General features: G+C 37.6%; 5 protein-coding genes and 1 non-coding gene across 6 annotated transcripts in view; 3 read left to right on the top strand and 3 right to left on the bottom strand.

The window, feature by feature from the left end:
• Window positions 1–54: 54 nt before the first annotated feature.
• On the top strand, window positions 55–3884 carry LOC111477252 (cyclin-D5-2-like). The gene is made up of 6 exons (XM_023121306.1): window positions 55–128; window positions 1499–2151; window positions 2244–2330; window positions 2410–2701; window positions 2803–2942; window positions 3027–3884. Exons 2-6 carry the CDS (start codon window positions 1945–1947, stop codon window positions 3240–3242), a joined length of 942 nt encoding a protein of 313 aa, XP_022977074.1. The 5' UTR covers window positions 55–128; window positions 1499–1944; the 3' UTR covers window positions 3243–3884.
• Window positions 3885–5605: 1721 nt separating this feature from the next.
• LOC111477175 (calcium-transporting ATPase 1-like) lies at window positions 5606–11146 on the bottom strand. The gene is made up of 7 exons (XM_023121192.1): window positions 10441–11146; window positions 9356–9410; window positions 7318–9269; window positions 6903–7061; window positions 6661–6832; window positions 6273–6571; window positions 5606–6156 (listed from the first exon to the last, which is right to left on the bottom strand). The coding sequence occupies exons 1-7, from the start codon at window positions 10615–10617 to the stop codon at window positions 5908–5910; spliced, it is 3063 nt and encodes a 1020-aa protein (XP_022976960.1). The 5' UTR covers window positions 10618–11146; the 3' UTR covers window positions 5606–5907.
• Window positions 11147–12195: 1049 nt separating this feature from the next.
• Window positions 12196–12269, top strand: TRNAT-AGU. The gene has a single exon. It is a non-coding gene; the product is annotated as a tRNA-Thr (tRNA).
• Window positions 12270–12640: 371 nt separating this feature from the next.
• On the top strand, window positions 12641–14652 carry LOC111476373 (increased DNA methylation 1-like). The gene has a single exon (XM_023120008.1). The coding sequence runs from the start codon at window positions 12641–12643 to the stop codon at window positions 14537–14539; it is 1899 nt and encodes a 632-aa protein (XP_022975776.1). The 3' UTR covers window positions 14540–14652.
• A 1494-nt stretch (window positions 14653–16146) lies between these two features.
• Window positions 16147–16782, bottom strand: LOC111476372. The gene has a single exon (XM_023120007.1). It carries the CDS (start codon window positions 16780–16782, stop codon window positions 16147–16149), a length of 636 nt encoding a protein of 211 aa, XP_022975775.1.
• Window positions 16783–17704: 922 nt separating this feature from the next.
• Window positions 17705–22145, bottom strand: part of LOC111477256 (GPN-loop GTPase 2) — a 5183-nt gene continuing 742 nt past the window's right edge. The window contains exons 2-10 of the mRNA XM_023121314.1: window positions 21290–21334; window positions 21091–21170; window positions 20671–20745; window positions 20025–20128; window positions 19597–19753; window positions 19427–19514; window positions 18878–18950; window positions 18671–18801; window positions 17705–18404 (exon numbers count right to left, since the gene is read on the bottom strand). Of these exons, the coding sequence (XP_022977082.1) occupies window positions 18347–18404; window positions 18671–18801; window positions 18878–18950; window positions 19427–19514; window positions 19597–19753; window positions 20025–20128; window positions 20671–20745; window positions 21091–21170; window positions 21290–21334 (811 nt within the window). The 3' untranslated portion in view covers window positions 17705–18346. The remainder of the gene's footprint in view (window positions 18405–18670; window positions 18802–18877; window positions 18951–19426; window positions 19515–19596; window positions 19754–20024; window positions 20129–20670; window positions 20746–21090; window positions 21171–21289; window positions 21335–22145) is intronic.

Here is a 22145-nt window from a genome sequence, read left to right as displayed (position 1 = left end):
AATTTCCTTATTTATGTTGTTTTTGTTTTCGCACATGGGAGTTGCACAGAAATGGAGGCCGGAAGTGATTGATTGTGAAAGATTGAAGATTTCCTTGCAATACCAACGGGGCGTTAAAGGGCGCAAAGGTACAGCCATGGGCTTCCCGTTGGTTTTTGCAAATGCCTTTTGATTATCATCATCCTCAAGGCAAGAGCTTGGGTATTGCTTTAAAGGCATACCCAAGTTCTGTCACCTCTAAATATTGCTGCTGCCTTTTGATTATATATCAATTTTCTAATTAGATTTTTTAATAGGAAAAAAAGAAATCTGGTTGAGTACATTTGAATGGTATAAGGGGTGGATAGTGAGATCTCAAATTGGTCCCTAGCATAACGTAGACAATATTTGATAGCTATGGAATTAAACTGTTACATTTTCCATCTTGTATCTAAAGCACTTATTCAATATTTTTAAAAATTAATAAATATGTTAGACGTTAAATTTACTAATAAATTTTTGATAATGAGTCTAATAATTTTATGAATTAAAAACATTAAACAAGTCTATAACATATTAAGTTTTAAAATTGTTAAAAATTTAAATTTTAATGTTTAATTAAAAGACATTAAACATTTTTTAAAATTAAATAGAGTTGGAGAGACAATTCTATATTCAACTTGTATGTATAATTTGAAACATAGTTTAAAATATTTAAACTTATTATGTGGAAAAAGTTGATGAGGAAGGGACAAAAAGCTAGGGAAGAGATGGCAATTTTGAATTTGGGTGGGTAGCAAATGCCAAGTGGGTAGCATTCAGGCCCGTGGACCAACTTTTGGACACCACTATTTGGGATTCTCTTAATTTATTATCACTAATTAATTATTTAATAAATATTCTAATTATACATAATATTATTGTGATGTTTGTATTAATTGATTATTCTATTTTTATTCTAAAATTAGTATTAAGTATTATTCAGGGACATTCAATAAGGGAAAATTATTGCCAAAACATCACACCATTATTTCCTCTTTTTCATCTCAAATTACATCTCACTTGTAATTTTCTTTTCCAAATAGACCATTTAATATTGTCCAAAGAAAAAGGACCCATTGAAAGCATATGCACAAAACCGAGCAGAAATAGTAGTGACATAAAATGACTACTCTTGAGGCCTGAATTAGAAAGAACGAAGGGTAAAAATGTCTTTACACTTTTTAAATTCTGTAAAACCTAGATTTATAGTTAATGACTAAAAATTTTAGGTTCACGCATCAACTTTTTCACCTAAAAAAAATAAGTCTATCCATTTTTGGAATGAGAGAAATGCTAAGTGTAAGGAAAAAGGTAAAGTAATAAACTTAGTTCAAATTATTGAGATGAATTAATAAATTTAAAAAAGAATAATTGTAATTTTACGAAGGAAAAAATAAGGTATTGGGTGCGGTTACAGAATACAGAAAGTACTTGCTTCTAGTACGGTGCTGACCTATGGTATTAATATAAATGGCAGAGAGAGAAGTGTAGCGTGATTGGTGCGTGTATCTCACTTTCGTATATTCAAGCAGTCCCAGTTAAGTCCAATACAAGCCAGCGACCCCAGCCCTTGAGTCAAATTCTAGTCTCCTCTTCAAAACCCAACAGGCATTCTCTCTCTACTCTCTCTCTAAAGCCTCTTATAACCAAAGGGTGCTTTCTACAATTTCGCCACGTTCTGAGAATACCCAGATTGGTTTCTTAATAATCCCTCCCCCTTCTTCTGTAACTGCTGAAGAACAACTCTGCTTTTGGGGCCTTCAATTCTGCCCCTCATCTCCACTTTCCCTTGTCCTCGCTTCGTGGCTCTAGATTTGCGTTTCTTTCTTCTTTTTTCCTTTTTTTTTTTTTTTTTGCAGTTTCTTAGAAATCGTATCCCCTCTTGAATGTTATAGAGGAAAAGGGGTATTGATTGTTGTTGAAATGGATGATAATGGAGGCTGTTTGGACGAGGAGATTGTGGATGAAGGCACATTCGTTTACATTGGAAATCGAAGCCCAGCAGAGGATGATTATGTGGATACGTTACTTGCGAAGGAGACAAGTTTTGGGTTTGGGAAAGATAAATCTTTGGTGTTTGGGAACTGGGTCAAATGTGCCCGTTTGGAAGCAATTGCATGGATTTTCAAAGTCAGCGTTTTTTAGACCCTTCTTCGTTTTTGTGGATTTTTCTTGTGTTTGATTCCAATTCAATTCCATTGATTATTGTTCTGATTTCACAGACCAGAAATGTGTTTGGATTCAGTTACCAGACGGCTTATCTTTCGGTGATATACTTCGATCGGTACCTTTCGCGGAGGGCCATTACTGTAAGCTTCACTTTCTTCCCATTTCCTCTGGCAATGACTTGTTAGTTTGCTCTGTTAATCCAAAACTCCATGAGTGCAGAACGAGAAGGTGTGGGCGATTAGGCTATTGGCAGTGGCTTGTCTGTCGTTGGCGGCGAAAATGGAAGAATTGAAGGCTCCAGCGCTGTCACAATTTGCAGTGGATGATTTCATCTTTGAAAGTAAGGTAATCCAAAGAATGGAGCTTTTGGTGTTGAACACATTGGAATGGAAGATGGGTTCAACCACTCCTTTCTCCTTCATTCCTCATTTCATATCTAAATTAAGCATTGAATCCCCACCAAGCAGTAGGGTTTCTGAGATCCTCGAACTCATCTGGGTTATGATTAGAGGTAGCTTCAGTTTCACACAACCCATGTCCATCAATTTCTCAACACACTAAACTTCTTCCACCAAATTTTGATCATTACATACTTTCAAATCTTGAATCCAGAAAGAAGTACAGAGAACCATCGGCCTTCTGTAGTAGCAGCTGCCGCAGCCATTTTAGCTGCAATGGATGGCAGATTACTAACAAGGAAGGCCTTGGAGTTGAAGATGAAATCCATTTCGCAATGTAGATATCTTGAAGTAGTAAGTTTGATTAAAGAAACTGTGACCCTATTTATATTTATTCCATAATTCGAATAAGTCTAACCCTCCTTCGTTTGTTCACAGGAAGAGGTGGTTTTGTGTTACAATCTGATGCAAGAGCTCAGATTGGTAAAATGTAGAGAAGGAGCAGAGTGTTTGAAATCACCAACCCAAATGAAATCCATGGATTGTTCAGAGAATTCTTCAGTAACATCACCGATTGCCTTGAAAAGAAAACAGCTAAACTTCATAAACTTCGATGAAAAGTGTGGTGTGGCTGATGGAAAGCGGCCCCGGTAGAGGGGAAAAAGATGATAATTTGGGGTTATATGACACATTAATTGCTTGAATTGTTGGTTAACTAATGAAGCTTTCTCAGTAAACAACCAATGATGAAAGAACAGAGAAACTAAAAGGAAAATGGCAGATGTATTGGGGCTGCACCTGCACGTAAAAATAGCAGAAGTGAAAGGTGAAGAAGAAATAAGAGAAGGAGGACCAGGAAGGCATTAGGGGGAGGAGGACGGCTTCAAAGAAAGCTGCTGCTTATAGGGGACATCTATCCTCTTACTCACTTGATGTTCACTCTCTCTTTTGTTAATTGATTATTTGTTTTTGTATTGCTTTTAAAGATTATGGGGTTTTTTAGCTGTGTCTGGAAAGCCCTGGGGATGTTTTCTTGGGTTCTTTGAAAAGGGTGTAAGAAAGTTAAGAAGTGAAAGAGGGTGTGGGGGTGGGGGAAGTGTTGGAAAGGAGGTGAGGAGTGATGGACAAGCTCTGTTTACTGTGATTGATGCCTCTTTGCTTGGTTTTAGCCTTCAAAAATGTTTGTTTTTAGGTGGGGCCAAGCTCTTTTCCCTGGCTGTTTTTTTCCAAGACCCTTTTATATTTTTCTGTGTAATATGATTAATAAAACTTGAATGATACTGTGGTCTGTGGAGTGTGCGTTTTCCCAATACACACACGGTTTAACACAAAGCCGAAAAGGCTCACATTAAAGACCATATCCATCCAACGAAGACGGGATTGGAGCCATCAACGTAAAAGCCAACTATTGTTTGGCATTTACAAAAGGATGGATGGATATCCCAACAACGAGGAAATGAAAGTCAATTGAAAGTTGAATCTAAAAACAGATTTACCCATTTGCCGAGACGAAGAAGGTTTGAGAGTCTTCTTCACTCACATTCACCGAGGACAGAGAAAGCAAACAAAAGGCAGTCCTTTGGGGATGGGCGGCATCAGATGAGTAGAAATTGTTTGGGATACACACTGTGTGCGGTGTGCAGTTATCAGTAGAATTGTTCTTTTGCTGAAAGAGCTACAGAAATCCAAGCTGTGCACTCAAAAAAACATAGCAAAATTAAGTACCACTACCACAAATGGTACTTTCCTTTTTGCGCATAGGATGCCTATTTCCTAAGCAACTTCACACGTGGATTCCTCTTATTGGCTTTTGAAAACACCATCAAACTCGAAAGCTACTGTGAGTTTTTCCATGAGGTGGTACAAGTTCAACTTTTTCACCCATATGTCATCCAACATTGGCCAAGTGATTCAGAAGCTAAGTTGGTCGACTGCAATCTTTTTCTTTGAATGTACAATAAAGACAGCAAATGCTAAAGGGCTTTTGAAGGGTGGGTGTGAAATCTAAAATCGGGTCAAGAAATGAACGAAACATTTTTTTACAACGGTATAAAAACTTCTCCTTAAAAGAGCCGTTTTAAAATCGTGAAGCTGTTTCAGTGGGGAGATGATACCACGAAGAAACTTATGATATGATACGTGAAGGGACATAAAACAGGGAAAGATGTGTAATCTTTGAGAGTGAGATATATCTTAATGAAGTGACCAAGGCTCTATTTTTCAAGGAGGCTTTTAATTCCAATGTATGGAACTCAGTTTTAAGGAGTGACGTCCTCCTCCTGTGCAATCTTCTTTTGCACACAATGTGTTTTGATGATGATTGATAGGTTAGAGCGGTGCTAAAGCTTAAGCTGTCATTCGGAAATTTGGTAGAGATAAGAGAGACTTGCCCCCACTCTGTCAAAGGGATTTCTTGTTTCAGCCCTTTTCAGCGCTCCTGTATCCCTCTCAAGGAAAAGCCTCATTCCATTCATTATCTTTGAAAGACTCTATTAGAGAAGAAAAAGAGAGAAAAAAAAAAGGAGATTACATAGTCTAATCATTTTCTCATTGGGACAATCATTTTGTTTTCATATAAACTATATAACCAGTCTAGTATGGAGAAGGTCTAAGCCCTACTCCAGTGCCTCGCACCGTTCGATGACTAGCTCTAATATCATTTGTAATAGTCCAAGTCCACCGCAAGTCAATATTGTCCATTTGAACACAAAGAAGTAATGTATCTATGGATTTACTAGAGGGGTAATACTCTATTATACAGAGATACCTGTTTTAAAACCCTGAGAGAAACTATAAAGGAAAGTTCAAAGAGGAAAATACCCCTTCAAATATATCACAACTAGCCATCTTTGTGGCAGACGGAGCACTGAGCACAGTTGGACGATTATGTACTTAGTACTTTTCAAACGGACTAAAAGAGGAAATGTGGCATGGGTCGTTTACTGAGCTAGTTATTTGCTTTGGAGCCTTTTAATTTGTGAGCGGAAAAAGATTCAATACCAAACAAGATACCATCATGCCTCAAAGAAGGTCCGGGCAAATGTAATAAATAAATAAATAACTACTAAACACTGTTGATTGTAAACGATGCTCTAACAAAAAAGTAACTGAGCATTAAGTCAAAAGAAATGAGCTATAAATACAAGCAAGGACCCTTCATGATTCAAAACTGATGTCCAATAAAGCTTCCTTTTAAAAAAGAAAAAAAAAAGAATTCATTGGTTGGCAACTTTTGAGTCTAAATATACAGGAAAGATCTTCAACTTCGTGAGGTAATAACCCCAATAAATTGGGCAAAGCAATTAAGAAGTTACCATTTTCAGTCTGATCCTACCGGAATCATCTTCAAAGCTGCTGCAATCGGCATGCCAAGAAATCCAAATAACACGGTGACAAACCATTGCTGGAAGTTAAGAGGATAGGTGTTCGCAAATGTTCCCAGGTATTGGATGATAATGATCTGGAAAAGGACAGTGCAAGCAAGCACTACCACAAACACGTAGTTCTTCAATATTCCTTCAAACACATTTATCTTTTCCATGTCTCTTGAGCTTACCTCATTGAAAACCTACAAGGACCAGCAATTATCAACAGTAAATTTAGTCAGGACTGCTAGAATTAGATAGATTATATTAATCGATCAGGCATCTGTAGAAAGGTAAAGAATTTGGGTAAACAAATTACCTGACAAAAGACGAATGCATTGAAAATCAGTGTATTCAATATCAATCCAGAGTCTGGGCCATCAAGATGAAAAAGAGCCTGTCCTCTTGTTTGGAGATACCAAACTATAACAAACTGATATAATGACTGCCCTAATATATTTCTCCACATCACATTGCTAATGAAATTTCCTTTCCGACCAACTGGCAGTCTCTTCATCAAGTCATCAGTAGGAGGCTCAGTTGCCAATGCAAGTGCTCCGAGTGTGTCCATTATCATGTTGACCCAAAGCAGTTGCACAGCAGTGAGGGGAGCAGTTCCTGAGAAAATATCATCCAGAAAATTAAGTATTTCCACAATATTCCCATAGGGAAGGGAGATTATAACTTCAAAATAAATGTCAGCTAACCTGTCAAACAGGCTGAAGAAAAATTGACAAGAAGTGCAACCACGTTCACTGTTAGCTGAAACTGGACAAACTTTTGGATATTTATGTAGACTGAACGCCCCCATTTGGCAACAGTAGCAATTGTAGAGAAGTTGTCGTCAAGAATTATTACATCAGCACTCTCTTTTGCAACCTACATTTACGTTTTATGTCATTAAAAAGTAGAGTAAAAGATTAATTATTTAAGACAATTATCGAATTACCTCAGTTCCAGCAATGCCCATAGCTAATCCAATATCTGCTTCGTGGAGTGCCGGAGCATCATTTGTTCCATCCCCTGTAACTGCAACGACTTCTTGAAAAGTGGTTCGTAAGTGCTTTACAAGGGTATGTTTATCCATTGGTGAAGATCGAGCCATAACCTGTGCAAGAAATACCAAAATTTCTTCAGCTCACCAATTCTTACAGGGCTAATAACAAGAGGACCCATGATGCCCCACTCAACTAGCTGAGAAAAATAAAGGGCAACTCCAACGAAAAATGGCATCGACAAGTACTAATTTGTCTGTCAGTCCCCAAATCGACCCCCAACTTCGATTTTGTCCAATACTTCGGTTTAAAATAATAGCTAAAGTGATAGTATTATAGTTCCGAAATTAAAATTCTTTAAAATGTAACCTGAATTTTTGGTACTATTTCACTCAATTCTTCCTCCTTTTTCTCCCGGAATTCAGGACCTTCAATTGCTATACCATCGTCAGTCAAAATCCCACATTCCCTGGCAATTGCTTTGGCGGTGGTGATGTTATCTCCCGTAACCATCCTCACGGTAATACCGGCGGCCTTGCAAATTGCAACTGACTCCTTAACACCCGGACGAACGGGATCCTTGATACCAACAATTCCTATGCACGTGTAGCCACTAGCGGGAATCGTACTTTCAGACTTGTACTCGCCTTCAATGTCCATATAAGCCAGGCACAAAGTTCGAAGAGCTTCACCCGCAAATTCTTCGATGGTTTCCTTCAAAAAGTCGGTGGACTCTTCATTGAGAAGAATTGCTTCACCGTTCGAGTCGAGAACTTTATCGCATGAAGCTAAAACTATCTCTGATGCTCCTTTGCTGTGCGCGCGGAAGCCACCGGCCGGGAGCTCCAAAACAACCCCCATTCGCTTCTTCACAGAATTGAAGGGCTCGACTCTCGCGATTTTTGACTTTTGGCGTTCTTCTTGGAAATCCCCACCAAGCAGAAGGCCGAATTCCAGTAGAGCAGACTCCGTGGGCGTCCCAAGTATCTCATTCTTGCCATCTTTGTTCTTGACGACTTCTCCACCAGTGTTGTTAAATATTGATTGTAGTAAAATATCAACAGCGAAATCGGGAAGCTCTGAACGATAATCGGAACATTTGCTAGAATTACTAACTTCCTTGACCTTGCTGCATATGCAGGCTTTCACAACAGTCATGTGGTTAGTCGTCAATGTCCCAGTTTTGTCACTACAAATAGTAGTAGCTGATCCCATTGTCTCACAAGCAGCCAAGTTCCTGACAAGTGCCTTATCGTTCATCATCTTTTTCATGGCAAAAGCAAGGCTCAGTGTCACTGCCAAAGGCAGCCCTTCAGGCACTGCAACCACAACAATAGTTACGGCGACAGCAAAGAATTCCAAAACTTCCATTGCTTCATCTCCGGACCAGCTCAAGTAAGACCCTTCTTGTAGCTTGCGAGTGAACAATCCTTGAACCAATACAGCGAAAGTTATGACAGCAAAAAACAGGCCTATTTTACCAATAATTGTTGCCACCCCATTGAGCTTTACCTGCAAAGGAGTCTCATCATCTCCACCTTCACTAAGAGTGGCCATCAGTTTGCCCCATTGGGTTCTCATGCCAACAGAAGTCACAACCATCTTACACGAACCATCCTGAACCTTTGTTCCGGACAAGAGGAAAGGATTTTGAGAACTTACGTTAACAGGTTCGCTCTCACCTGTTAAGCTAGATTCATTTATCAGAAGAGAATACCCCGAAACGAAAAGTCCATCTGCTGGTACCTGATCACCCACGGCAAGATGAACAATATCACCAGGAAGAAGTTCGTATATAGAAATCTTTTGTCTCAGCCCATTTCTGGTAACCTGAACCGAAATTTTCTTCTTTTCCCTGTCCAAATCCATGAACTGAAGCGATTGCCTATAGTCACTGGTGGCAGTGACAAATACAACAAGCAAGATACTCGCAACAATGCCAAGCCCATCATGAGCACCCTTTGGCCATCCTTCCATCACTATGCCAACAAAAAGGGAAACAACAGAACAGAAAGCGAGTATCATTAGGGTCGTATCCTGGAGAGCTTCCCAAACAAAGAGCCAAAATCCTCGATGTGGGCTTTCGGTGAATTTGTTAATTCCATAAATGTGTTGTCTTTTCTTGATCAAATGGTCTGTAGTAGGAATGCCTGTCTCTGTTGATGTGCCAAGCTTAGTTGCAATACCCTCAGCACCCCCATGAATCTTCAGCTTCTTCACGTCATGTCCATCAACAATGGAGCCCGCTTCATCTGCACAGATTTCAAAACCTGCTTGCCTGACCTCTTCAGGCACAACGTAGTCAGGAGACAAATCCAACCCTGCAGGCATTCAAAGACAGTGCAACGTGAATTACCGATCTATAACCTTAGTTTTAAGCTGATCGCATAATCAAGACCTTACTAACCATTGATGAACTGAAGCGCTGCTTGTGAAACCAAAACTGCAACTCTAAACTTCTCCTGCAACGGTTGTTGAAAAAAGAAGAATTGAGCATCAAAATCAGAAGCAACAGCATAGAAAGGAAAATCGTATAACGGGATGTAGTTGTTGTTCAGGGTTGAACTCCAATGCACAATAGAAATTTGTGGAAAAACAAGGAAACATTCCAATCTTTCAGTCCTGGAAACCATGAATATTCATCAAGTCTATCTCCCGAGCCACAACTTGCAAAACCACAGATCGCAAGTGATACATGAAACAAATTTCCTAGGTGATCACTAGTTCTTATGGTATGATGTTTGTAAGACCTTGCAACCAGACAATTACAGAAGATCCCATGATATTAACAGGGAAACACCAGGCTAACAATTTCAAATTGACGAGCCTTTCATCTGCCTCATTCTGCCATATCCATTTAGACGAGTGAATTTCAGGTTGACTCTCGAGAACGACGCTTTTCCGTTCCGGTGGGTTTGGCTGGATTTTTTGAAGAATGAAAATTGTATATGATTAATGAAATGTAATTTTCAATGTTTTCATGTTTTGGGTTCTATTATAGTCAAAGTGTTTTCATGAAGGAGCACTTTGAAAAGTACAAAAGTCATCCTACACCTTAATTTGGAAAATATTCTAAAGAATTGTTAGGACTTCGAAAGTATTTCACAGGAAATCATGTGAACATCTACTCTTTTCAATCTTGCTTAGTCGTTCATATAATGGGCCCCTTTCAGTGGAAATAGTCGATTCAAAAATAAGAAAGGAACACCTACACCCCCCACTTTCCTTACTTTCTACACCCACTTGCCAGTACTCACGAGTTCTGAAAAAATGGCATGAGAATAGTTGTGGTGAAACCTCATGGTGTTTTCTATTTTTCTTTGAAGAAAGAACACATGGAATTGAAGATACAAAAAGTAAAGAGAACGGACTGATTATTCGATTCAGTAACTTCAGAACGTCCGTCCACTAAAACACATCAAGTTCATCAAGTCAATAACCTACTGCAGGTTCAAGTAAATGTTGGAAAAAAGGGGTCAATAATTAGGATACCTGATTGGAGCGTCTAATAGCATCGGCCTCAAATCGTTTAGATAGATTGGCAGTAAATCGAAACCTCCGTTTCCGATTCTTCACCAACCAGCAAAGCTGCCTCCATCTCTGAAGCGCTTCTTCCGACGAGTTCTTCGGCTTCACTTCACCGAAATTCTCGTTCAAATAATTTTCCATCCCCACTCTATTACCTTCTGAGCTTCAACTTCAAGATCTACAGCTACTAAAGAAAAATAAAATTTCCAGATCTTGCTTCAGCTTCAAGTTCAACACAAAAATCAATCCACGACAAAGGGCGTGAAGAACGGGGTGATCGCACAGACAGACACAAACAGAACCGTGTAAAGAACAAACAGTCAGCAATAGCGCTGAAAATATAAAAAGAATCGGTCCCTCCGAATCCTCGATCTGACGTGATAATCTGTAATTAAGTTTCACTTGTTCTACTGTGACCAGAAACAAAGAAACATGCGCAATGAAGAAGGAACAGAGAGGATTAATTGGTCTAAATTGAAGAAAAGGGAAAGACAACCTCTGATTCTTCAGCAGCGTCGTATTGACTCCATGGCCTACGGAAGCTGGTTCTGTAATGTTTTTATAATTGGTTGGTTTGGGACCAGGACCATCAACTTTGACCTCGATTTCTGTGAACGGAAGGTGTTCAGAAATTTCTTCCTCCCACACGCTTTCTTTGCTATTTACTTCTCTGCTTCTGTAAATATTGAATCCCATTTTCTGTCTTTTTCATTTTTGATCCTTTTTATTTTAAAAATATTTTGTTGTTTTGTTTTTTATTTTTAAAAATATCTTAATTTCTTTTATTTCATGGAAACCTCCTTCCTGCATTCAATAAAGTAGTTGTGTGAAAAATATAATTACCATCAAGTTTAATGGTATTCCAACTTGAATGCAACCTTAAATGTTGTGTCTCACAAAATGGGAAATTTAATTACTGTGAAACGATTTTTATTGAAAACCAAAACCTAATATTTTTCTAAATATAATTACACATATAATGTCATCACCATTCCTCAACTCTATAGTTGGTTACTTATTATTTTAATTGTAAAATTGAAATGAAATACTTTGTCCTCCTCTCAAATTGACGTGAGATCTCACCACCCACTACCACTCTGGCTCCGACACAATTTGTAATAAGTCAAGTCTACTACTAGTTGATACTGTCCCCTTAAAGTTTCAAATCCAATACCATCGGTAATGACTCAAGTCCACTCCTAGCATATGTTGTCCTTTTTTGACTTTTCCTTTTTAAGATTTCAAATCCAATACCATTTGTAATAACTCAAGCCCACTACTAGTGGATGTTGTCATCTTTTGACTTTTATTTTCGAGCTTTCCCTTAGGTTTCAAATCCGATACTATTTGTAATAATTCAAACCCACTACTAGCAGATATTATCCTCTTTTGACTTTTTCTTTTGGACTTTATTAAGGTTTCAAAACACAGAGAAGTTTCCACACCGTTATAAATAATGTTTTGTTTCTCTGTTCAATTAATGTGAGATTTCACCGTGTCAAACCAAATCAAATCAATTTATGGGATGTTGTAATTTACATCAATCTTACTTCATCTTAAAATCTAAATACGTTTAAATTATTACTTAACTTAAATTTAGTTTTACACTCTAATTCGATTCATTTGGAAAAACTTTTAAATTTCATCCTACATCGCTTCAAACAAAAATTAATAATTTATTTTTGGTTTTTAATATAAAACTACTTTTCCGTTCGTCAAGCTCTCGTAGCTCAGTTGGTTAGAGCACCCGTTTAGTAAGCGGGAGGTCTTGAGTTCGACTCTCAACGAGAGCATATTTTGATTTTTTGAAATATTTTTGTGGCCCAACAAAAACCGCGCGCGCGGGATGGGAAAGATCGAATGCGAAGCGAACGGGTTTAGAAGATAATAATATCCTGAAATTTAGGAATGAGAAAATATTTGCTTATTCGAAAACGGGTTTGAAGTTCAAAAAAGGAGAATCTCCACTGCTTCTTCAAATCAAATATTTTCAAATGCTTGCACCCCAAGCTATTCTCTCCGGGTTTGAAAAACCAATCTAGAATTAGGGTTTTCCTTTTCCCTTCAGGATTCTGCATAACACGAACTCCTTTACTTCTGCTTATATCTATGAACCCTAATGGATTCTTCGATTTTTCCTTTTTCCCACGCTCCCTTCACCAACATGTCCAACTTCACACTCCATTCTTCTCATCAAAATCGGGAAATCTCTGAAGACACCACCTACGACCACAATACCGACAGTGATGGCGATTATTCCCCCAGCGGGACTAAGCCCAAGAAATCTCGGCTCTTCACGGTGAAGCATGCGCCACAGGCGGTGGTTCATTGGTACATGATTTCTCTCGACAAGAAAATCGCTCGCAAGAACTCTACCGTCAAGGAGGATGCATTAGGGCATCTTTTGTCGATGGGATGGAGTATTTTCTACACTCAGAAAAAAGCCAGGCAGGAGTTGCGATACAAATCTCCTAATGGTAGGGTTTATATTTCTCTCAGAACCGCCTGCAAAGCCTGTATGGATCAAGGCGGCGCCGCAGGTGCCGATCATTCCCAAACTCTAAGTAAATATTCAAAACCAGGAAAAGAAACTGCGCCCCCATTGAAGAAACCTAAAGATAACTCGGAATGCGTTAAATCAGTGCAAAATTGCTGCGACAATATAACGCCGCCGTGGGTTACTTCACGGCGCAATCCACGAACAGCTCTGTCTTATTTGATCGCTCGGGGAGTAATTTCGCCAGGAGATAGAGTGTATTACGATGTATCAGGGAAGAACTATCCATTAATGGCTTGGGGATCGGTAACAAATGGAGGTGTTATTAAATGCGACTGTTGCTCTAATGTGTTTACTATCAGCCATTTTGAGGCTCATATAGGTAGTACAAAGCATAGGCCGGCGGCCAACATCTTTTTGGAAGATGGGCGATCCCTATTGGACTGCCAAAGGCAATTGAATCAAAATCAGATTCAAAACGAGACAAAAACCACTGAGAAAAAAGCGAACAATAATAACCATGCGCATTCTGACACGCGCTGCCTGGACAAAAACGACTGCATCTGTTCCGTTTGTCATTTTGGGGGCGAGTTGATGCTGTGCGACATGTGCCCTGCTGCTTTTCATGCCAGTTGCCTCGGTTTCGAAGGCATCCCACCTGGGGATTGGTTCTGCTCCTCATGCTGCTGCAAAATTTGTGGCCAAGCTGCGTGTGATTTTGGTTCGGTTTGCTCTTCCGATTCCCCTTTTGTCAAATGCCTTCAGTGTGAGCAGAATGTTCATATTGGATGTGTAAAGAGCGTTCGAGTGCTTGAAGATGATTCAAATCAAATTGATACAGAAATCTGGTTTTGCACCAGAAAATGCGAGGATATCCACATGGCTCTGCAGAAGCTTTTATGGAAACAAATCCCAGTCGGTGAAGAAGAAGATAACCTTACATGGACATTAATGAAACATTGTCCAGATACGATGACTGAGAATCAGAGAAAGAAGTTCAATAGTGCTATTGGTATAATGCACGAGAGCTTTCGTCCTGTGAAGGACCCCATCACCAAAAGCGACCTCATAGAAGACGTTATTCTAAGCAAAAGATCAGAGACAAAACGCTTGAACTTTGAAGGGTTCTACACAGTTGTTTTGGAGAGAAAAAACAAAGTAACCACAGTGGCAACAGTGAGAGTGTATGGAGACGAAGTGGCTGAAATTCCTTTCGTTGCCACCAGGTTGAAATACCGCAGACATGGAATGTGCCGCACGATGATGAACGAGCTGGAGCAACAGCTAGTGAAAATGGGAGTGACGAGGGTGACATTACCTGCTGCTCCTGAGGCCCTCAACACTTGGACAGGCGGATTTGGGTTCTCCAAGATGACAGATTCCGATAGATTAGAGCTCATGAAGTACACACTCCTGGGTTTTCAGCACACAGTGAGATGCCAGAAGTATTTCTTCAAGAAGATCAGAATCCCAAATAATCTGGAATGGGGGCCAAGGAAGAGGCTGAAGCAAACTGGTTTAGAATATGATATGTCTAATGTTTCCATAATTGGAGCTCGCACTTGATTGAACCCACAGTTGAAGTTGTGGGGAAGAACTGTTCCCATGTTAGTAACTGCTTGGTATATGGCTGAGAAATTGTACATTGAGTAGCGCATCAAACTTATGATTGCTATAATAATATTAGCAATAGTGGAAGAATGTTAATTAACTTCTTAACAGCGTTCTCTTAATTTATGTTTCATTCAAACATAATTACTCTTCTATCTACTTGCCTGCTTTGGTCATGTATAATGATGATATAACTTTCAATTAACATTTCTTTAAGATTAAATGAGATTTAATTAAACATTCATGCAATAATAATTAGCCCATGTTTATTTCACCCATCACCTCATGCACACTATAATGCATATTTAGTTTGTGAAATTTCACCATAGTTGAAGAGAGTAACGAAACATTCTTTGTAACGGTGTAAAAACCTCTTTTCGATAGACGGGTCTAAGCAGACAATATCCACTAACGATGGGGTTGAACTGTTACAAGTGGTATGAGAGTCAGGTTCCAAATGGTGTGCAGTGAAGGACATTGAGTCTCCAAGCGGTGGATTGTGAGATACCATATTGATTGGAGAGGGGATTCGAAACATTTATTATAAATGCATGAAAAGCTCTTCCTAACAAACGTGTTTTATAACTATGAGGCTGACCACTGCTACCGTAAGTCAAAAATCTCAACTCGAACTCATTTTTTTATTTTTTCTAAAGAATAATAGTGGCATCCATTTTCATTCATGGGTATAGAATAATTTATTTGTAATTGACTAATTGTTTTAAATCTCTTTAGATAAATACTTCTAAGGCCAAATGATAAATTAAAATATCCTATTATATCTACTTTGTTAGGTTTGTTAGGTTGAATGTCTCAATGACCTGACCTAGGGTCACGACCTCATGTATTTATAGATGTGTATAATGAAGATTACATTCTAAATCATAGATTTGTTAACAAACTATGAAATCATAGATTTGATAACAAAACTATGAAATCATATATTTGGTAACAAACCCGTAAATCATAGATTTGGTAACAACCTAGTAAATCATAAATTTGGTAACAATCTAGTAAATCACTAGATTATCTTACTATACACAAATATGATTTACTCTACGTTTAACAAACTTATCATCAATAAATATAGGAAGGATGATAAGTTTGGCCCCTTCAAATGACGTAAGTAGGGCCTACCACTGCTTACGTGTTACTATATATGAAGAAATTCATTTATTTTTTATTTTTTTATTTTTTTAATGTTAAACGCGGAAGCGGCGAGAAATTATTTGAATACCGAGGAGAAGAACCAAACCAGGAAGCTTCAAAAAATGTCTTAAATGAAAGAGATTCAACGTTAAATAGGAACACCATTATGAACCATTGAAAAAGTCTTACTCGAAGCTCCCAGCATTTCTATTTTGGCTAAATCATCATTAATGCACATAAAAACCTTAATTAGTAGTACCCAATTGTCAATCTATCATATCTAATTAATTTACATTCATGACCATTGATTGAAGTGGATCCAATTTTCCACCCAAACCCATCAAATATCAAAGAAGAACTAATCGAAAGTAAGAAGAAATCAAGAACTTGAAGTTCGGCCATCCATTTGATCTTTACCAGCTTTTGCGATGAGCTCGAATTGGAGAAGAAACAGCAGAGATTCCATCTGGGTGTTCCATTTTATTTGGAATCGAAATTCTTACGTTTTCCTTTCGCCTTGTTGTGGGTCGGTACTTTGACGAACTCTGTTTCAAAACAGGGATCAAATACCAAACAATACAAGTGCACAGAATGGTCACCGATCTCCCAAAAACACTCAGCAGAAACAGAATCAAGATCACCATGGCTGTAATATAATAAGATGGTTTGCTCAATCTCCTCAAATTTCTCATTCGTAGGGAGTTCTTCCTGTCGGAGTGCTTGTGGGTTGTCGGTCGTCTGTTCTGTTGAGGCCTCGTCGCCATGGCTTCTGAATCAGTCGTATGCTTGTCTTCTTTCTTGTCCTTCTGTTTCACCACCACAGGGACGCACTCCTTTGAATTCTTGTAAGCAAAACGGACCATAACGATGTTTTCTGGGTCGGTTTGAGAGTAAATTTTCTTCCTTTTCTCTTCGAGATCGGTTAAAAGGGCAGAGAATTTGTCGAGGCCACGGTCGGAGTAGGGGTTTTTCTTGTCTCTGTTGTGGGTTTTGAGTCCATTTCTGGATTTTTTGGGAGTGGAATTTGGGGACACTAATTCATGAGCCATTAATTATGAATTGGAAAAAGGGTTGAACAGAGCTGGTGTTTGAAAGAAGGGTTTTGCTATGAGAGAGCAAAATGATGAGCCGTTTAGTTATTTATGGAGGAGGTGAGAAGACCAGATCCAAGCTAATAGTTTGGTCAACTTAAAATCTTGTTTTTTTTTTTGTTTTTTTTTTTTAAAGATTTGTTTGACTTTGTTGGAGAATACAAGATGGGTATCAAATTCGTTAAATAATAATAATAAAAAAAAATGTAGCTTGAAGAAGAGGTTTTAATTCGGTCAACAAGCAAACATATGCTAATTAAAAACAAAATATGCAGAAGAAAAGTCTAACGCATGATCATTTTTTATTATAAGTTTTAATAAATGTTAAACAAAGATATGTTTGAAACCAATTTATTTTAAAGTTTCCTTTGAAGATTATCATATTGTGAATCTAAACAATAATTACCATCTTGGAATGAATTTTGTCAGAAAAAAAAAAAAAAATCTGAAAAACGAGCTTGTTGGGGTTTTTTTAAAGAAAAAACATGTTCTTTTTAATTATTATTGTTAACCCATGACACGACATGTTCCATCTACCTTCGTTTATGATTGGAATTATAAAATATATATATTTTTTTAATGCTACAGACAAAATATTAAAATCCCATTTCTAAATGTGGAAAATAGCTTTAAAACTTCAAGAACTACTTTCGTTAAATATAAAGTAGAAAGAAAAAATAACTAAATCAATTGACTTGTGGGACAGGGAAGTATACAAACCACATAAAAAGTTGTGAAAACTTATTGAAAGCTGAAATTTCAAATGATTCCTAATTGAGGCAAAGGGGCAGTTGAGAGAGACAGGAAGACGAGCCAGTGCATGCATTGCTAACACATCATGATACAAAAACAGTATCAAATAAAGAATGAAAATGAAGGCTGAACCAGAAATTAATGACCATTCGGCATTATCCAATGCTTTACCACACAAATTCAAGGTCGCCCATTAATTCTCGCCTTGCAAAGGTTAACATTATCACTCATAGAGTCTCTATTTGGATCCATAAACTTCTCACTGCACCCACCAACTGAGCAATAAAACACAAACTGCATGCAATGAAGTTAAATAAGAAGATGCATGGTTGACACGGCATTGCTAATACATCAATCAATGTAGGCTCAACAGTCATTTACTGTTGAAGTATAAGGCAATAGAAGGCAAAAAGAGCAGAAGACTCATAAATCAACTTGCCACCATGTAGGCACAACAGTCGTACTCATTAAATAACTAGATAGATAGTTTTAATCACATCCTAGAACTACAAAAGGGCAAGGAATTTGCATACTTTTGATTCTCTCAACATCTTATCAGCCTGTCATTTAGAGGACCCACATGACAATCCAGGTAGTGGTGAGAAGAACATAGCTGCTGGCACAGAACAGAGGATAAGACACTGGACATTGCTACTGTTCAACGATCACCATTGGGAATTTATGTGCAATCAATTCGCGTAAAGGAGGATGTGACTGGTTCACCAGTACAAGCACTTTCTCAGCAGAATATTTATATTAATCTTAGTCATCAGTCATTGAACTTGAGATTTTCGTCATCCATGTACTTCTCTTGCACTGCCGCAACTGTAATACTTAGTTAAGCAAAATTCGAGAAGTGTTGCTTTGGAGTAATAAATCAACTTAAAATGCATTACTAAGTAAGGCAGCACAGCCCTTGAGCTAAGATAACCATGTTATAGTATATCTAAGGTTTATGGAATTGAAGAGGGCAGGCAGGCAGGTGGCTATTCAAGTAAATTTCAAAATCAACAATAACAAGAGAGGTGAACAGCAGCCAAGGAAACCAGTTGCGTGTCAAAATTTAAAAAAAAAAAAACGCACAAAAGGATATCTGTAATAATCCCAATCCGTAGCACCAACTGCAATCTTGCTGAATTCAGCTGCACTTGCTTCCATACCAGCAAAAATGTAACCATTACTCTTGTCTAATAGCTTAACTAGATTTCCTACACTCTCTTTATCCTGTGAGGACAGAGTGGACAAGTAAGCCCTTAGATAGACAAGTTGATATGCAAAAGGTGAGGACAGAGTGGCTTGCCTGGATATCTAAGGTAGTAAAATTGACTAAACCAAAATCTTCAACTACATCGCAAAGCTCCTTAGTGAGCTTTCTGCAACAACAATAGAATAATTTCAGAAATCATACCAAAGAGTGTTCATACAAGTTCTCACATCACCAATTATTTTTCCACACGAATGGTATAAACAACAATAAGACCTGTGTCCGGACAATTTATAAGCACTTGTGAAGCTTTGCAAACTAATCCATGTTCCAGAAAATAGAGAAAATACTGAGTAGGCATTTCTATCACAATAGATTATGCCGAGACAAAATGGAATTTGTGATCATAAAAGGTAACTATCATTTTGGAAGGGAAATTTTTGAGGATAGATCAATAAAAAAAAAAAAATACCAATATCATTTTGTAAGACAGGTAATACAGTGAGGAAGCAAAGGTCAATGCTCTAATTAGATAGAAGAATAATGACAGACTGAAACTAAATATATCAGTTATACTTCAATTAACCATTAATTGTAAAGTGAAAAGATCCAAAATTTGGATAAATGGTTGTCAACATCAAAAACCTGTACTTGGCAGAGCGAGGATCTTGGTCAAGATGATGTTGTAGGTATGATAAATCTTGCACATCCGTATAGAAGTCAAGATTAAAAGCTGTAAGAATAAAAAAGAATAAGCAGCAATTACAACTACCAACGTGATCAACCTTCTCACGAACATAAACACCAAAACATACCTAGCCTTCCATAGTTCTCAATTAAATCGATCTTAGATAAGACATTAACATGTGGGAGCTCCAGATGCAACATGGTTGATAGAGAGAGCAGCAGTGCACTAACATACTTTCCAGGGTCACTGCAAAGATGAGCATCAACTAAATGCACTGCAGTCAACTGTAGAAGAAGGAAAATCTTATTAAGATGTTTTTTTAGTAGCATTTTGTAACAAGCTAGGGTCCATTTGATAACAATGTCATTCTGATTTTCTGTTTCTATAGTTTAGGCTTGATCGCCAATAATTTATTTGTTCTGAGAGAGTGAGATAGAGATCAGCTTATTTTCAAATGACAGAAAAGCAGAAACACAATGTTATCGAATGGACCCTAAGAATTTTATTCTTTTGAAGGAAAGGTTCAAATATACATATTTCTCCAGAAGTCCGTACCCTCAGATTCAAATTCTTGATGAGTTTCATTATAACATTCTTGGCATTGGAGTGTAGGGAAAATAATTCAACTTGTCCTGGAAAGTCGAATAGGAGATAGTGATCTGCAAAATTTGATAGTATCATCAGGTGGAGTGGAATTCTGAAAATTCTGAGCCAAGAAACTGATGAATATCGTAAACCAGCGGAAGGGAAAAGTCTAATCACTAGACAGATAAACGCAGAGTTCAAAATACAACAGATACCAGCACAAAACGACACATCATGTATCAGAAGTGGTGATTAGAAAAATTAAGGATGCTACGAGATGATAAGGATCTAGACACAAACGCAACCAATATTCCAGATTCTAAATCCTTCAACAAATATGAACACCTAGAAACAATTAAACAAGAAAATGTATTACTAATAAAGATAAACAAGAAATAATAATTCATACGCAAAAAAACATAATCAAAATTCATATATAACGATATCGATGCTCAAGCTTAATTGTTCCCAATACATCTTTCAGAATCTCATACGCAAAAAAACATAATCAAAATTCATATATAACATCATATAAACAGTTTTCATCAATATTTTCACCAGAACTTAAGGAAGGTGGGAAATAGATTGATCAACCAGTAGTGAGGGGAAAACCAACCTCGCAAAAGGGGTGCCAATCTACCTTGCAACCAATCTATATTTTTCTCCAGATAATCCATGCAATAAACCAAGCCTGTAAAACATATAAATATGTAATTCCAACAAAGATATTGAAAAATGAACTATGTTGGTCTAATATATTAATGACAAAAGGTTTTTCATACAAGACAAGATTCTCTATAGTCCATATCATCTTCTAGTGGTCTTTTCTATCTCTCATCTATAACTTGTGCAAAGATAAAATTTCAGTTAATTTCCATTTACAGATCTCATCTCTTACGGAATCGATCCCCTTTTGACTGTACAAGTCTTACACGAGGATAATAAGGTTTTACCCATCATCCATTAATTAGAGATTTAGGAACCTGGCATAATAATTTTAGAAGACAGAGATAAACAAAGACTTTGGAATGCCTACCTCCATTAGGACCAAGAGAGTGTTCCATCATCACATCACTTAGCTTGATCAGATCCTCAATGTTTACAGCACATTCGTAGCTATATTTATGTCAAGGATACCTTTCACTTGAAATTCAGCCAAATGAACTCTTGTAATACACATATATTGAGACTCAAAAAAACAGAAGATTGAAAAGAAAGGCCATTAGCAAGGATACGGCAACGAGTCATTAGCAGGATCCAAGTTGATGACAGCAACCTTTCTACACACAAGCAAGAAGATGTCATTGACTAATTGAACGAGATGGGCACATTATTTATTATTTAAAAAAAAAACGAATTTCACAAAAGCAAATACAAGCTCTTTGGAGAGGATTTGTAACATATAAGGATTTCTAGAGCTCGTCAGACACCAGAAGCTTTCAATTAATATGCTAAATAAAAATTTTAACAATAGCATTACTCCTTCAAAGCAACAATCCAACATCTCAATGCCCATCAGCATGTAAGACTTCGCTCTAGTAGAAAATCCGCTAATGCACGATATGAAAAGGGATGGCAACATAAGAACTTCACAAAGAAAAATCAACTCTTGCCTACTTCCTTCAAGGTATGCAATCAATTACCAAGAGCAGTGAAATCACTTAAGATAGATGCTACTAGTTCTGCTATATAGAAAGAAAAGTGAAAATATAAAAAATAAAAAAGATCAAGAGCCAGTTTTCAAACTGGAAAATCAAAGTAAAACATCCAAATTCTGAAGCTCAATCGTCACCCGTCTACCTAAACGATCGTATAATGACTTGTGTCAAGAAAATTATATAAATTTCAAATTCCTCTATTTCCATTCTTCAACCAATCGCATTGTATATTTGGCTTGCTTACACGGATTTAACTAGTATCAGTTCAAAATCCCAAAAAACCCGTGAATTGTTCGAAATAGATAAACTAGCGTCACACTCGGATTGAATTAAACGAACAACGAGTCACCATGAAACTTTCCACCAAGGGTTTAAAATTCAATCAGACCCGGGGTTTAGCTAACTGAGAAGATGCAGAAGGGGGGGGGGGGGG

The sequence above is a fragment of the Cucurbita maxima genome, unplaced genomic scaffold (assembly GCF_002738345.1).
Source record: "Cucurbita maxima cultivar Rimu unplaced genomic scaffold, Cmax_1.0 Cma_Scf00003, whole genome shotgun sequence".
Taxonomy (NCBI): domain Eukaryota; kingdom Viridiplantae; phylum Streptophyta; class Magnoliopsida; order Cucurbitales; family Cucurbitaceae; genus Cucurbita; species Cucurbita maxima.
The sequence above is the reverse complement of the archived record's forward strand: the minus strand, read 5'-3'. Positions and strand labels throughout refer to the sequence as shown.

What these genes read in the sequence shown, in the direction of transcription:
- LOC111477175 (XM_023121192.1), bottom strand. Translation starts at nt 10,617, where the DNA reads ATGGAAAATTATTTGAACGAGAATTTCGGTGAAGTGAAGCCGAAGAAC. An exon ending in AGCGCTTCAGTTCATCAATG is followed by an intron (nt 9,270 to 9,355) that starts GTTAGTAAGGTC and finishes GAATGCCTGCAG; the next exon opens with GGTTGGATTTGTCTCCTGAC. An exon ending in TGGGCATTGCTGGAACTGAG is followed by an intron (nt 6,833 to 6,902) that starts GTAATTCGATAA and finishes ACGTAAATGTAG; the next exon opens with GTTGCAAAAGAGAGTGCTGA.
- LOC111476373 (XM_023120008.1), top strand. Translation starts at nt 12,641, where the DNA reads ATGTCCAACTTCACACTCCATTCTTCTCATCAAAATCGGGAAATCTCT.
- LOC111476372 (XM_023120007.1), bottom strand. Translation starts at nt 16,782, where the DNA reads ATGGCTCATGAATTAGTGTCCCCAAATTCCACTCCCAAAAAATCCAGA.
- LOC111477252 (XM_023121306.1), top strand. Translation starts at nt 1,945, where the DNA reads ATGGATGATAATGGAGGCTGTTTGGACGAGGAGATTGTGGATGAAGGC. An exon ending in CAATTGCATGGATTTTCAAA is followed by an intron (nt 2,152 to 2,243) that starts GTCAGCGTTTTT and finishes CTGATTTCACAG; the next exon opens with ACCAGAAATGTGTTTGGATT. An exon ending in AATGTAGATATCTTGAAGTA is followed by an intron (nt 2,943 to 3,026) that starts GTAAGTTTGATT and finishes GTTTGTTCACAG; the next exon opens with GAAGAGGTGGTTTTGTGTTA.